The following is a 17,032-nucleotide window of genomic DNA, read 5'->3' as shown; positions in this document are numbered from 1 at the left end:
TATACCCCTCCCTCAGTATCACCCTTCCACAGTGTGACCCTCCCTCAGTACCTCCCCTCCCATAGTGTGACCCTCCCTCGGTACCTCCCCTCCCACAGAGTGACCCTCGCTCAGTATCACCCTTCCACAGTGTGACCCTCCCTCTGTACCTCCCCTCCCATAGTATGACCCTCCCTCGGTATCACTCCTCCCACAGTGTGACCCTCCCTTGGTACCTCCACTCCCACAGTGTGACCCTCCCTCAGTATCACCCTTCCACAGTGTGACCCTGCCTCAGTACCTCCCCTCCCATAGTGTGACCCTCCCTCGGTATCACTCCTCCCACAGTGTGACCCTCGCTCAGTACCACCCCTCCCACAGTGTGACCCTCGCTCAGTATCACCCTCCCATAGTGTGACCCTCCCTCGGTACCTCCCCTCCCACAGAGTGACCTTCCCTCAGTATCACCCTTCCACAGTGTGACCCTCCCTCAGTACCTCCCCTCCCATAGTGTGACCCTCCCTCGGTACCTCCCCTCCCACAGTGTGACCCTCCCTCAGTACCACCCCCGCAGTGTGACCCTCCCTTGGTACCATCCCTCCCACAGTGTGACCCCCCCTCAGTACCACCCCTCCCATAGTGTGACCCTCCCTCGGTACCTCCCCTCCCACAGTGTGACCCTCCTTCAGTACCTCCCCTCCCACAGTGTGACCCTCCCTCGGTACCACCCTCCCACAGTGTAACCCTCCCTCAGTATCACCCCCTCCCACAGGGAGTTTCTCCCTCAGTACCTCGTCTCCCACAGTGCGACCCTCCCTCTGTAATCTGTCAGACCGGAGTTAAAGCAGACACCTCAGTAAACAGAATGAGTGAGACAATGAAGAGAAGTGGGAGAACCACCGGGAATCAAGAATTGGGGACTGAGAAATCCCTTCAGGACCACTCACATGTCTCTCCAGAATGCGAAAGCATGGTTCATTGATGTCGTTCATGAGCCCACAGTATACCTGGTGATAAGAAGACAAGTGTAGGTATATAATCCACTCCAGGGAGGGTCCTACACTCCAGACAGAGTCCTATACTCGTGGGAGAGTCTGAGACTCCAGAGAGAGTTCTACACTCCAGGGAAAAGCAGTCCTCGCCTGCCTAATCACTCCTGATGACCCAAGATGGTGCTGTGAGACACAGTGACACTTTCCGGCAGCAGACACATCTGCTAGTTATTCTATGAGTCACACTTCTTCTGGACAATGTCCACTGCAATCAACGTCCCTTACCTTTGTACTTTTAAACCACTTGTATGACATGGCAGTTTTGCGGTGTGCTGTGGGATTTGGCAAACTGGAGTATCAAAGGTGTAGTATGGCTACGCCGACACGGCGGGTACGGTCCTAAGCAAGCTTGCAGGGCTCGGGCCCCAGAGCAAGAAATGAGTTGATATTTGCGCAGGGCCAGATTGAAAAGGTCAGGGTGTTGGACCAGAAGCCAGGGATGAGCTGGTGTTCAGCTCACGGCTCAGCAAAGTTTACTCATCTTCGTGCTGAACTGAGGCTGTGGCCTGCAACTAATGGGCTCCTGCACGGACTGTGGACTCACTCTTGTGAAATTCAGTCCTGAGAGTTATTTGTTTTCCTTTTTATCGTTTTCACAAATTGTTCTTTTTTTCACACATTGGACATCTGATAGTCTTCTTAAATGGGTTCTATTGGGTTTCTTTGTTTTTGTGGCTGCCAGTAAGAAGATGAATTTCAAGCAACACACACAAAATGGTGCAGGATCTCAGCAGGCCAGGCAGCATCTAAGGAGAAGAGTAAACAGTTGGCAGTTCAGGCTGAGACCCTTCTTCAGGACTGGAAAACAAAGCTGAGATGTTAGATTAAGAAGGTGGGGGGAGCGGAGGAAGAAGTATGAGGTGGTAGGTCATAGGTGAAACCGGGGGGGGGGGGCGGTGAAGTCAAGAGCTGGGAAGCTGGTAAGCAAATGAGATAAAGGGTTAATGAAGGGGGAATCTGATAGGAGAGGGTAGAGACTTTAGAGAAAAGGGAAGGGGGAAGAACACCAGAGGGAGGAGATGGACAGGTAAGGAGATGAGAGGGGGAAACGTGAATGGGAATGATGAAGGATGGGGGGCAATTACTGGAAGTTAGAAAAAGTAATATTGATGCCATCAGGCTGGAGGCTACCCAGACAGAATACAAGGAGTTGCTGCCCCAACTTGAGTGTGGCCTCATCGCGGAAGCAGAGGAGGTCATGGACTGACATGTTGGAATGGAAATGGGAAGGAGAATTGAAGTGGGTGGCCCCCCCCAGGCAAATTTCAAGGTTGTATGTAGTATACATACTTTGATAATTAAATGTACTTTGAACGTAGAACTCTTCTGCACCCCCTTTAGGTTCATGACATCCTTCCTATTGCCAGATGACCAGAACTGCACACAAGTGTGGTCTCAACAATACCTTGTACAGCTGTAACATAACGTTCAAATCCCTGTGCTAAATACCCTGATCAATGAAGTTCAGAGTGTGAATTTCCTTAGGAACATTTAAGAAACTCTTAGATAGGCACATGGATGATAGGAAATGAAGGGCTACATCTTTCCAGGACCAGTAGGTTCACATCTGTCCGGGTTGGTGTTTGACAGGGTCTAGATGTGAGCGTGCTCAACAATGAATAAGATACTTCCCAAAGCTTGGAGTATTGTGTTCAGTTCTGGTCACCTCATTACAAGAAGGATGTGGAAGCTTTTGAGGGTGTGCAGAGGAGATTCACCTGGATCAGAAAGCATGTCTTATGAGGAAAAGTTGAGTGAGCTAAGGCTTTTCCCTTTGGAGTGAAGGAGGATGAGAGGTGGAGGTGTACAGGATAAGAGGTGTAGATAGTGTGGATAACCAGATACTTTTTCCCAAGACAAAAATATGAGGGAGCTGGCTGAGTCTACAACACTCTGCTGCTGTTTCTGATCCTGTGCAGAGACCCCTCCAATACCAGAGGCTGATGCAACTGGTTAAACGCTCTCCACAGTATATCTGCAGGACTTTGCTCGGCTTTGTTGACAAACCAAATCTGAACACAACCTCGCTGGTCCTGTTCAATTGTTTCCTTTCTACTCACTTACACCACCCTCCATCGGTCCCATCCCCACCCACACCCCCACCCCCCTGTGAGGTTTTCCGAACTGTTGGAAAGCAAGGAATCTGCTTGGTCTGAAATGTTGACTGTACTCCTTTCCATAGATGCTGCCTGGCCTGCTGAGTTCCTCCAGCATTGTGTGTGTGCTGCTCTGCAGATTTTCTCTGGCTTGTGATTGGAGCTTTAATAAGGAGTTGGGTGGTAGGGGAGCTCCTTCTCTCTGCTAGCCTGCAGGTCACCCTTGGGCAAGGTGCAGCACCTGCTTACCCCCTAATCAGCGTCACATGAAGCCATGGGAGCAGGTGGTGGATGGTCGTATGAGTAGCCGGTGCAGATCACAAATCCTGGTTATGTGACCATTGACACCAGGCAGACAATCTCTGAAGAGTATTGATAATGGCTGGGGTCACCCATCTTGTAAAGACTCTGTCCAGAAGAAGGCAATGGCAAACCAGTTCTGTAGAAAAATTAGCTAAAAACAATCATGGTCCTGGAAAGACCATAATCGTCCACGTCATACAACGTAGCACATAACGAACAAACAGATGAATACAGAGCACTAGCCAGCAGGTGATAAGTAAAGCCAGGTAGGGGGAAGAGAGGGTGTTGAAGTAAGCTGGGAGGTGATAGATAGAAGAGGTAAAGGGCTGAAGAATGAGAGGAGAGTGGGAGAAAGGGAAGGAGAACAGGCACTGGGGGAGGTGATGGGCAAGTAAGGAGAAGAGAAGGGGTGAGAGGGGAGGGGAAGAATCTCTTACCAATATCACGCTGATTACCCTTCCTATGTCAGTGTCTATAACTGGAAGGATCATTACTGTGGAAGAGAGGTGAAAATTCACTTAGTCGTTCTGCATTCAATACTTGATTAACACCAGCAAGTTTACAAAATCAAAGTAAGATTTATTCCCAAACTACGTGTACACTCATTTGGCCACTTTATAGGGTACAGGCATGAACCCAGTGTGGTTTCCTGCTGCTGAAGCCCATCCACTTCAAGGTGCGATGTGTTGTGTGTTCAGAGATGCTTTTCTGCACAGCACTGTTGTAATGTATGGTTATTTGAGTTCCTTCCTGAAAGCTTGAACCAGTCTGGCCGTTCTCCTCGGACCTCTCTCATTAACGAGGTGTTTTCACCCACAGAACTGCCGCTCACTGAATGTTTTTTTTTTGTTTTTCTCACCATTCTCTGTAAACTCTAGAGACTGTTATGCATAGAAATCCCAGGAGATCAGCAGTTTCTGAGATACTCAAACCACCCCATCTGGCACCAATAATCATTCTACAGTCAAAGTCACTTAGATCATAAATTTCTTCCCAATTCTGATGCTCAGTCCAAACAGCAACTGAACCTCTTGACTGTGTCTGCAGGCTTTTATGCTTTGAGTTGCTGCCACGTGATTGATTGGATATTTGCATTAACGAGCAGGTGTACAGGTGTACCTAATAAAGTGGCCTCTGAGTGTGTGTCACCATAGGCTACCTTAAGATTCATTTTCCTGCAGGCATTTACAGGAAATGAAATCTGACAAACAACCAATGTGCAAAAGAAGACAAATTGCATATAAAAAATAAATAAATAACAGTGAGCATACGAGTCCTTGAAAGTGAGTCTGTAAGTTGTGTAATCATAAAAGTTCAAACTTCAAAGTAAATTTATTATCAGAGTACCTAGGTATTACCACATACAACCCTGAGAGTCAACTTCTCACAGAAATTCCAAGAAACACAACAGAATTAATGGAAGACCACACCCAACAGGATGGACAAACAACTAATGTGCAAAAGACAATCAGTTGAGAAAACAAAAAATTAAAAATAATAAATAAATCAGCAATAACTTTTGAGAACGTGAGATGAAGAGTCCTTGAAAGTGAGTCCATAGGTTGTGGGAACAGTTCAGTGATGGGGCGAGTGAAGTTGGGTGAAGTTATTCCCTCTGGATCAGGAGCCTGATGGTCGAGGGGTAGTACCTGTTCCTGAACCTGGTGGTGCGGGTGCTGAGGTTCACCTACAACACAAGGCCTAAAGCAGTCAAGCTCAGGCAGAAGGCCGAGAGGGATGTGGAGAGGTTTAGGAAGGGAATTCCTGGGCTTTGAGACCTGCTAGTGCAGGGCAGCAAAGCTGACAACAGGAGGCTTGGTGCTCTGGACAATCAAGGGTCTGGAAATGGAGGAGTTCAGAGATTCAGAAGAGAAGGGGTGCTGAAGGAAGGAGAGGGAGAGGGAAAGGGATGATGGAGGAGGAAGGGGGGTTGGAGGAGGGAAAGGTGGTGGAAGAGAGAGAGAGGGGAAGTGATGGAGAAAGGGGGAGGTAGAGGAGGGGGAGGTGAAAGAGGGAGAGGGAGGGGGAGGTGGAGGAGAGAGAGGGGAGGTGGATGAGGGTGAGACTGGAGTAGGGAGAGGGGAGGTGGAGGCAGGAGGGGCAGGAGGAGAAAAGGGTAGTGGAGGAGGCAGGGGAAGGTAGCTGGAGAAGTAAGAGGGAGAGAGCAGGAGTGACAGACAACCATGAACATTTGAATAGGGCAGGATGGTTGGGGGTGAGCAGGTGTAGGAGGCAGAGGGGTAGCGGAGGCAGAAGGAGCAAACACGAGGAAATCTGCAGATGCTGGAAATTCAAACAACAACACACACAAAATGCTGGTGGAATACAGCAGGCCAGGCAGCATCTATAAGGAGAAGCACTGTCAATGTTTCGGGCCGAGACCCTTTGTCAGGACTAACCGAAAGGAAAGATAGTAAAAGATTTGAAAGTAGTGAAGGGAGGGGAATTGCGAAATGATAGGAGAAGACCGGAGGGGGTGGGATGAAGCTAAGAGCTGCAAAGGTGATTGGCGAAAGTGATACAGAGCTGGAGCAGGGAAAGGATCATGGGACGGGAGGCCTCAGGAGAAAGAAAGGGGGGGGGGGTGAAGCACCAGAGGGAGATGGAGAACAGGCAAACAACTAAATATGTCAGGGATGGGGTAAGAAGGGGAGGATGGGCATTAACAGAAGTTAGAGAAGTCAATGTTCATGCCATCAGGTTGGAGGCTACCCAGCCGGTATATAAGGTGTTGTTCCTCCAACCTGAATTTGGATTCATTTTGACAGTAGAGGAGGCCATGGATAGACACATCAGAATGGGAATGGGATGTGGAATTAAAATGTGTGGCCACTGGGAGATCCTACTTTCTACGGCAGACTGAGCGTAGGTGTTCAGCGAAACGGTCTTCCAGTCTGCGTCGGGTCTCACCAATATATAAAAGGCCACACCAGGAGCACTGGACGTAGTATACCACACCAGCCGACTCACAGGTGAAGTGTCGCCTCACCTGGAAGGACTGTCTGGGGCCCTGAATGGTGGTTAGGGAGGAAGTGTAAGGGTAGGTGTAGCACATGTTCCGTTTACAAGGATAAGTGCCAGGAGGGAGATCGGTGGGAAGGGATGGGGGGGACGAGTGGGCAAGGGAGTCGCGTAGGGAGCAATCCCTGTGGAAAGCAGAAAGAGGGGGGGAAGGAAAGATGTGCTTGCTGGTGGGATCCCGTTGGAGGTGGCAGAAGTTACGGAGAATTATACGTTGGACCTGGAGGCTGGTGGGGTGGTAGGTAAGGACAAGGGGAACCCGATCCCAAGTGGGGTGGGGGCAGATGTGCGGGAAATGGGAGAGATGCATTTGAGAGCAGAGTTGATGGTGGAAGAAGGGAAGCCCCTTTGTTTAAAAGACAGAAGGAGATGGGGGTGGGGGAGGAAGGAGAGGGTGATAGTACTGATTGATTGATTGATTGATTGATGATTGATTATGTATCTCCTTAATTATTTATTTGACTGTTTATTTATTTGTGATTCAGTGCAGAACAGGCCCTTCTGGTCTAACAACCGACTGGTTTAACCCTAGCCTAATCATAGACAATTTACAATGATCAATTAACGTTCTAACCAGTAAATCTGTGAGAGAAAACTGGAGCACCCAGAGGATACCCATGTGCTCCCAGGGAGGAATGTACAAACTTTCTTACACAATACTCCATCATTGAACTCCAAACTCTTGAAGACCTCGAACTGTAACAGCGTTGTGCTAACCACTATACTACCATAGCGATTGGATTGGGGGTTGACCATAAGCCCGTAATACAAAGGGCCTCTTGGACCATCGGGTCTGCTCCATCATTCTATCATGGCTGATCCATGGTGGATAGGTTGGGGGAATGGGAGCCAGAGGGAGAGTCTGGAATTGAGGTAGATCAGAGGGACGGTGTTGTGGGAGAGGGAGGAGTGAGTGTGGTTGTGTGGGGTGCACATTGGGGTGAAAGGAGAATGGCAAGGGATGGGGAGAGGGTGGGGGTAGGATGGAATGGAGGCTAGGATCACTCACTTTGCTTGTCAGTCGGCAGAGGGGCCAGCAGATGATTCATCCTGGGCACCTGGATGTCCGTCTTGTGAAGCCCATTACACTTGATGCGTTGCTTGGTGACGACAGCCTCCCTGTGGGGGCGAGGAGCAGAGGTCACAGCCCGGCCCAGCCTTCCAGACTCAACTTGCGGCCTGTCCTGGAGTAGAACACCCTCTCTCCCTTCCCATGTCCCCTTTCTTGCCCATCCCCATCCTCTCTCTCTCTCTCTCTCTCTCCCCTTCTCCTTACCCCTTTCCCTCACTATTCCTCTACCCATCTCCCCCTTGCTCCCCTTTCCTCCCCCTTAGCCCCTCCCTCCCTCCACATCCATCTCTTTACCCTCTATCTCTATTTCCTTCTTCCTCTCCCCCCTCCTGTTGACTCCCTATCCCTCTCCCTCTTTCCCTCTACCCCACTTTCCCTGTACTTCCCCTAGTCCTTCCACTCTCCCCCTCCCTCTCTCACTCCTCTCACTCTTACTTCTCCAAATTCCCTCTCACTCACTCTCTTCTCTCCCTCTCCCTACCCCTCCCTTTCGTCCTCACACTCCAGCTTTCCCTCCCATTCCCCCCTCTGCCTCTGTCTCCCACACATTCCCTCTCTCTTTGCTCTCCCTCTCCCCATTGTTACCATCCTAACCCCTCTCATCACTCCATTCCTCACACCCTCTCCCCCCCACCATGACAGCTTGAGCACTAGAGAACAGAAATAACCTCATAATGCCCTTCAGCCCATTGAGTTCATGCCAAACCATTATTCTGCATAGTCCCATCGACAAACACCTGGACCAGAGTCCACCATACCCCTCCCATCCATGTGCCTATCCAAATTTCTCTTAAAATTTAGAATCAAACCCACATTCACCACTTGTGCTGGCAGCTCATTCCACACTCTCACCACCCTCTGAGAAAAGAAATTCCCTTTAAACATTTCACCTTTCACCCTTAACCCATGACCTCTAGTTCTAGTCTGACCCAACCTCAGTGGAAAAAGCCTCCTCACATTTCCCCTATCTATACCCCTCATAATTTTGTATACCTCCATCAAATCTCCCTTCATTCTCCTGCGCTCCAAGGAATAAAGTCCAATCTTTCCTCCCGACCCAGCAACATCCTTGTAAATCTTCTCTGTACTCCTTTAACTTCATTGACATCTTTCCTGTAGGTAGGTGACCAAAACTGCACTCGAAATTAGGCCTCACCCACATCCTACACAACTTCAACATAACATCCCAACTCCTGTATTCAATACTTTGATTAATAAAGGCCAATGTGTCAAAGGCTCTTTTTATGACCCTATCCACCATTTCAAGGAATTATGGACCTGTATTCCCAGATCCTCCTGTTCACCTCACTCCTCAGTGCCCTACCATTCACTGTGTAAGACCTACCCTGGTCTGTCCCCCAAAAGTGTAAAACCTCACACTTATTTGCATTAAATTTCATCTGTCATTTTTCAGCTCATTTTTCCAGCTGGTTCAGGTCTGCCTGCAAGCTTTGGTAGTCCTCTTCACTGTCCACTACACTCCCAATCTTGGTGTCATCTGCAAATTTGTTGATGCTGTTTACCACATTATCATCCAGATCATTGACATATAAACACCGATCTCTGTGGCACACTACGAGTCACAGCCCTCCAGTCGGAGAGGCAACCATCTACTCCCACTTCTCTTGCAAAGTCAAGATAATGTAACACCTAACTGTTATCTTCTTAGGTTTCTGGAAGATGTGGCTGAAGATATTATGGAGGCTTAGCAGAGATCTTTCAAGAACCACTAGACTCTGGAAGGGTTTCGGAGGACTGGAAAAGCGCAAATGTCACTTTAAGAAGGGAGGGTGTCAGAAGAAATAAAATTATGAGCCTGAGTTCGGTGGTTGGGAAGATGTTGGAGATCATTATTAAGGATAAGGTTTTGGAGTACTTGTAGTCACGGAGGCCTTAGAAGGAAATCTTTCCTGACAAGCCTGGTGGAATTCTTTGAGGAAATAATAGGCAGCATAGACAAAGGAGAGTCAGTGGATGTTGTTTATTTGGAATTTCAGAAGGCCTTTGACAAGGTGCTGCACATGAGGCTGCTTAACAAGTTAAGAGCCCATGGTATTACAGGAAAAATAGCAGCATCGATAGAAAATTGACTGACTGGCAGGAGGCAAAGAGTGGGAATAAAGGGAGTTTTTTGGCTGGTTGTCAGTAACTAGTGGCATTCCGCAGGAGTCATGCACTTCAGCAGAAGGAATTAAGACGTAGACTATATTCTAAGTGGGGAGAAAATTCAGAAATCAGTGATGGAAAGGGACTTGGGAATCCTTGTGCAAGATTCCCTAAAGGTTAATCTGCAGGTAGAGTCGGCAGTAAGAAAGGCAAATGCAATGTTAGCATTCATTTCCAGAGGAGCAGAATACAAAAACAAGGATGTAATGCCGAGGGTTTATACGCCATTGGTCAGACCGTACTTGGAGTATTATGAGCAGTTTCAGGCCCCTTATCTAAGAAAAGATGTGCTGGAATTGGAGGTGTTCCAGAAGAAGTTCATGAGAATGTTTCTGGGAATGGAAGGATTAACATACGAGAAGCATGTTTTTTTGGCTCTGGGCCTGTACTTGCTGGAATTTAGAAGAATGAGGAGAGATCTCATTGAAACCTATTGAATATTAAAAGGGCTAGATATAATGGATGTGGAGAGGATATAGTGGAGGAGTCTAGGACCAGAGGACACAGCCTCAGAATAGAGCAATGTCCATTAAGAACAGAGATGTGAAGGAATTTCTTTAGCCGCAGGGTGGTGAATCTATGGAATTCATTGGTACAGATGGCTGCGGAGACCAAGTTATTGGGTATATTTAAAGCAGAAGTTGATAGGTTCTAGATTAGTAAGGGTGTCAAAGGTTACGGGGAGGAGGCAGGAGACTGGGAGAAAGAGGGATAATAAATTAGCCATTTTGGAATGAATGGCCTATTCTGCTCCTATGTCTCATAGTCTAAGTGGTGATGATGCTATTCAAACAGATTTGTGAATACTTGTACTCCTCTCTCTGCAAACAAACAGTAGGTGTGACAAGCAATCAGGAAGGTAAATTACTGTTAACGAGAGGATATGAGCACAAGGTGTCTTCCATGTGAGATGTCACTTGCAGTATTGTCCACAGATTTGACTGACACAGTAACATAGCAGTTAGCACAGCACTTTACACCAGCGGTGATCACCAGTCAGCGGTTCAATTCCCACCACTGCCTGTTCGGAGTCTGTGCGTTCTTCCTGTGATTGCATGGGTTTCCTCCTGGTGCTCCAGTTTCCTGGAGCATATGGGTTCGGGTTAGTAAATTGTTTGGATGCCTCCAATGCTGATCCTCACTGATTTAATTTGATGGCAACACTGCATTTCAGAATCAGAATCAGGCTTAAAATCACCAGCATACGTTGTGAAATTTGTTAAATTTGTGGCAGCAGTTCAATGCAATACATGATAATACAGGACTGAGAGTGGGAAGAGGGCAGGGAGAGGGGAATCATGGTTGGGAAGGGAGAGAGAAGGGAGCAGGAAGCACCAGAGAGACATTCTGTAATGATCAATAAACCGATTGTTTGGAATCAAATGACCTTTCCTGGTGTCTCAGGGCTGAGTGTGTATGCACCCACACCACGCCCTCCTATTCCCAACATCCTTTGCTCCCAACAGATTTACAAAGTCTCTCTCCACTCCACATTGACAAATACAAAAGTCTTAGGCACCCTAGCTATATAGGACTTTTGCATAGTACTGTACCTCCCAGACAGAGAGTGCAGTGAATGAATTTTTGAACAGCAAAACTCCCCTCATTCTCTTAGGCTCTATGGAAGTAAGTTGGTCATGAAATCATGGCCACAATATTATCAGTTTCTTCATTCAGATTGTTAAGCAACAGAAGCCTGCCTGGGCAAGATGCTCCTCCTCTCATTCACTTTTCAAATAAACAAAAAGCCTTAATAGATTTGCCAGTGACACAACGGCAGATTCTCAAATGGTGATGGAGAGATATACTGGACAGGGTAGATCAGCCGATTGAGTGGTGTCACGACAACCTTGCATTCACCATTACTAAGACCAAGGAATTGATTGTGGACTTCAGGAAAGAGATGTTGCGGGAACACAGAACAACCTTTATCTTGGGGTCAGCAGTTCAACTTCTTGAGCATCAATGACACTGAAGATCTATAGCGCACCCAACATATTGATGTCTTATGAAGAAGGCTTGCCAGCAGCTACATTTCATTAAGAGTTTGAAGTCATTTGGCATGCTACCAAAAATTTCTACAGATGTACCGTGGAGAACATTTTAACTGGTTGCATCACTGTCTGGTAAGGAGAGGCCGCTGCAAGGGATCGGAAACAGATGCAGAGAATTGTAAATTCAGGCAGCTCCGTCGTGGGCTTCAGCCACCCCAGCGTCAAGGGCATCTTCAAAAGGTGATGGCACAGAGAAGCAGCATCCATCATTAAGGACCCTCACCATCTAGGACATGTTCTCTTCTCATTGCTACCATCAGCGAGGAGGTACAGGAGCCTGGAGGCATGCATTAACCTATTCAAGGATGGCTTCTTCACCTCTGTCATCGGATTTCTGAAAGGACATTGATCCTTGAACACTACCTCACTATTTTTGCTCTCGTTGCACAATTTACTTATTTTTTATATTTACTCTATACATTTCATATGTATATGTTTGTACAGTATTTTTTATTATAATTTATAGTATATTTTATATTATGCTGCCACAAAACAACACACAACATGGCTGAATAATTCTGATTCTGATTCAAGGTCCCTCAGCAGGATCCACAATTGATACCAGCAAATACTGCCTGTGACTATGACAACATGAACAATATCTCCTGCATCTGCCTTACACCGGTTTATTAGTTATAACACCATCTATCTTCATCAGCAGCAGATTCTGTACTGTGTCAACGGCCGATAATTTCAATTCACCATTAGTTCAACCTCAGTTTGATTACCTGAGCAAACTCATGTTGCAGTCACACACAAGCAGGTCATTGTCGTTTTAATGCTTGCTGTTTGACAGAAATAATATCCCTCTAATAAAGATCTGTGCTTCAAAGATCTGAGTTTTTATGATACAGATTGAGCTTAGGGAAGGACAATGTGAGGTGAGACACAGAATAAAGTCCTCCAGGGTCAGACACACAGTGAAGCTCCCTCTACACTGTCCCATCACACACTCCCGGGGTCAGACACAGAGTGAAGCTTCCTCCACACTGTCCCATCACACACTCCCAGGGTCAGACACAGAGTGAAGCTCCCTCCACACTGTCCCATCACACACTCCCAGGGTCAGACACAGAGTGAAGCTCCCTCTACACTGTCCCATCACACACTCCAGGGGTCAGACACTGAGCGAAGCTCCCTCCACACTGTCCCATCACACTCCTGGGGTCAGACACAGAGTGAAGCTCCCTCCACACTGTCCCATCACACACTCCCAGGGTCAGACACAGAGTGAAGCTCCCTCCACACTGTCCCATCACACTCCTGGGGTCAGACACAGAGTGAAGCTCTCTCTACACCGTCCCAGCACACACTCCCAGGGTCAGACACAGAGTGAAGCTCCCTCCACACTGTCCCATCACACACTCCCGGGGTCAGACACAGAGTGAAGCTCTCTCCACACTGTCCCATCACACACTCCCAGGGTCAGACAGAGTGAATCTCTCTCTACCCTGTCCCATCACACACTCCCAGGGTCAGACACAGAGTGAAGCTCCCTTAACACTGTCCCATCACACACTCCCAGGGTCAGACACAGAGTGAAGTTTCTTCACTCTGTACATAGGTTCATGTATATGACAATAAACTCTGACTGATCCTCTCTTTTTCACTCAGCCTAAAACATGAACTCTGTTTCTCTCTCCTGCAGGTGCTGCCTAACCTGTTGATTGTTTCCAGCAACAAGCTGTAATTATTTTCTTCAAAAGGACATTCTCTCTTCTCCCTCTCCCATCAGGCAGAAGATACAAAAGTCTGAAAGCATGTACCACCAGGCTTCTACCCTACTGTTATCAGTCTTCTGAATGTTCCCCCAGCATGATAAGGTGGACTCCTGACCTCACAATCTACCTGCTTATGATTTTGCACCTCATTGCCCACCTGGACTGCACTTTCCCTGAAACTGTAACACTTTATTCTGCATTGTCACTATCTCAGTGCACTGTTGGAACCATCTGATAAGTATGAACAGTATGTAAGACAAACTTTTCACTGGATCTCAGCACATGACAATAATAAACCAACAATCCAAAATATTCACACACACACACACACACACACACACACACACACACACACACACACACACACACGCACACACACACGCACACGCACACGCACACACATACACACACACACACACACTCACACACCCCACACACACACACACACACGCCACACACACACACACACACACACACACACACACACACGCCACACACACACACACACACACACACACACACACACACACACACACGCCACACACACACACACACACACACACACACACACACACACACACACACACACACACGCCACACACACACACACACACACACACACACACACACACACACACACACGCCACACACACACACACACACACACACACACACACACACACACACACACACACACACACACGCATTCACACAGACACATTCCACGAGTTCTACAGATGTATTGTGGGGAGCATTCTAACTGTTTACATCATTGTCTACTGGGGGAGGGGGGCACTACCCAATACCGGAGAACTCTGCAGAAAACCCAGCCAGCTCCATCATGGGCACTGGTCTCCCCAGCATCGAGGACATCTTCAAAAGGCGATGCCTTAAAGAGTCAGCATCGATCATTAAGGACCCCCATCACCCAGGACATGCCCTCTCCTCATTGCCATCAATGAGGAGTTGCAGGATCCTGAAGACACACACTCAATGTTTTAGGAACAGCTTCTTCCCCTCCACCATTCGATTTCTTATTTATTATTTCTCTACTTTTCATTGAAACATATTAATATTTTATGTCTTGCACTTTACTGCTGCTACAAAACAACAAATTTCATGACTTATGTCATTGAAAATATAACAGATTCTGATTCTCACACACACTCACATACACACATTAACCATGCATGCGCGCGTGCACACACGCACACACACATGCATGCTTACACACAATAATCCATATTTATATACACATGTGCACAGTCCCTGTGCACTTCCCTACTGACACATTGGTACAGATAAACAGTCTAACTCCAAGAGAAGTATTCCTTTGAGTCAGACAGCACAATGGAAATCAAACCGTTCCTGAGCTGACTCTAGACTGACGAGCTCCAGCAGAATGCTGCTCCATCGTAACAGCAGGGTTTGCACGATCACGGTGGCTGTGAAGGCGGAGGGGCAGAAGCTAATTGCACTCAGGGCAGGAGTTGACAGAGTGAACTGAGCCATATAATTTAAATGAAATTAAAGAGGGAAGCAGTCAAACAATCCGAGATTATCCTTCCGCATGGCTGATACACAAAGCAAAATCGCGTGAGTTTCTCGGGCAAGAGTCAAAAGCATTTCCTTCAATCAATTGAACTTTATTCCTTATTTTTCAAAAATAAATCAACTGAACAAAAAACAAACAACATGAGGAACAGGAGCAGCACATTTGTGACATGTGTGAGTGATGATAAACCCGATTCTGATCTGGGTCTCTATTTTGGACTGAGGGTGGGAAGGGGACAGGGAGAGGGGATTCACGGTTGGGAAATGGGAAAGGGAGAGGGCAGGGAGTGGGAAGCACCAGAGAGATGTTCTGTAATGATCAATAAACCAATTGATTGGAATCAAATGACCTTGCCTGGTGTCTCAGGGCTGGGTGTGTCAGCAGCAACACCATCCACCCCCATTGTTGGCATTCCTTGATCCCAAAATGTCCACAGTTCACACTCCTCCATAGATATGGCCTGTATTGCTGAGTTCCTCCAATGTTTTCACTTTCCCTTTCTGCACATCCTCCTGTATTCAGGCTCTTGTTCCATCTCCCTGACTGTAGTGATGAAAAAGGTGACGGGGGTCTTCAGTGATGGAAGAAGGGGGTCTTGTGGTATTGCCTCGTGAAAATGTCCTTGATTCTGGGGAGGGTTTTGCCCGTAACGGAGCTGGCAGAGTCTGTAACCCTCTATAGTTTTCCCAATCCGGTGTTATTGGCGCCTCCATACCAGACAGTGATGCAGTCAGTTAGAATGCTCTCCACCATACATCTGTAGAAATTCGTGAACGTTTTTGTTGACATACCCAATCTCTAAATGAAGTATAGCTGCTGTCATGCCTTCTTTATGATAGTATCATTATGCTGGGTCCTGGATAGATCCTCAGAGATACTGACACCCAGGAACTTGAAACTTCACAAACTTACCACTGCTGGGCCCTTGATGAGGATTGTTATGTGTTCGACCAACTTCACCATCCTGAAGTCTATAATCAGTTCCGTATTCTTGCCAAGGTGACCAGTCCTGATGATGGGACTTGACCCAAAATATTCACTCTCCATTCCCCTCCTTAGATGCTGCCTGACCTGCTGAGTTCCCCCAGCATTTTGCCTCCAACAATCACAACCCCCCCACAAAATAAATAAAACAATAAATGGAGAAATGATTGAACATTGGACATAGAACCCACAACATTGTGTTGACCTTTTAACCCACTCCAAGATCAATCTAAACCTTTCCTCCCAATGGCCCTCCAATTTTCTTTGATCCTCGTGCCATTCATGTTCCTAATGTATCTGCATCTACCAAAATCCTGGCAGCATGTTCCACACATCCACCACTCTCTGTGTAAACAACCAATCTCTGACATCCCCTCATATCACCTGAACATTATGCCCTCTCACATTAACCATTTCCACAGCCTCTGTCTGCCCACTCTAACAATGCCTCTTATCATCTTGTGCATGTCGCAGCCTCCTTCACTCCAAAGCCCTAGTTTGCTCAAGGTATCCAAATAAGACATGCTCTCTAATCCAGGCAGCATCCTCCGCACCCTCTCTAAAGTTTCCATATCCTTCCTATGGTGAGGCAACCAGGACTGAACGGAATCTTCCAAGTGTAGTCTAACCAGGTTTTCTAGAGCTGCACCATAACCTCATGGCTCTTGAACTCAATCCCCCAACCAAAGAAGACCAACACACCAGACGCCTTCTTAACCACTCTATCAATGTGCACAGCAGCTTTGAGAGATCTATGGACCTTAAGATCCCTCTGTTCCTCCACACTGCTAAGACTCATGCTATTAACCCCGTATTCAGCCTTCAAATTCCAAAGAGGTATGTTTGATAAGTTGTGGGCAAGCTACGTTGGCACCTGAAGCATGGTGATCCATGTGCCATATCCTCGCTGATTTGATTTGACACAAACAACACATCTCACTGTATGTTTCAATATACATGTGACAAACAAAGCTAATCTTATAAACTGGAATTAAGAGTGATACACATTGTTGGCCGAATAGCCTGCCC

General features: G+C 47.2%; 1 protein-coding gene across 1 annotated transcript in view; it reads right to left on the bottom strand.

Annotated features, from left to right (window-relative positions):
• The window catches only part of LOC132390692 (cGMP-dependent 3',5'-cyclic phosphodiesterase), a 345,293-nt gene that overhangs the window by 121,581 nt on the left and 206,680 nt on the right, over positions 1–17,032 (bottom strand). The window contains exons 6-8 of the mRNA XM_059963249.1: positions 7,461–7,570; positions 3,868–3,923; positions 927–986 (exon numbers count right to left, since the gene is read on the bottom strand). Of these exons, the coding sequence (XP_059819232.1) occupies positions 927–986; positions 3,868–3,923; positions 7,461–7,570 (226 nt within the window). The remainder of the gene's footprint in view (positions 1–926; positions 987–3,867; positions 3,924–7,460; positions 7,571–17,032) is intronic.

This window comes from Hypanus sabinus, chromosome 3 (assembly GCF_030144855.1).
Source record: "Hypanus sabinus isolate sHypSab1 chromosome 3, sHypSab1.hap1, whole genome shotgun sequence".
Lineage (NCBI taxonomy): Eukaryota > Metazoa > Chordata > Chondrichthyes > Myliobatiformes > Dasyatidae > Hypanus > Hypanus sabinus.
Note: the sequence above shows the minus strand (reverse complement) of the source record. Positions and strands in the feature narration are given on the sequence as shown.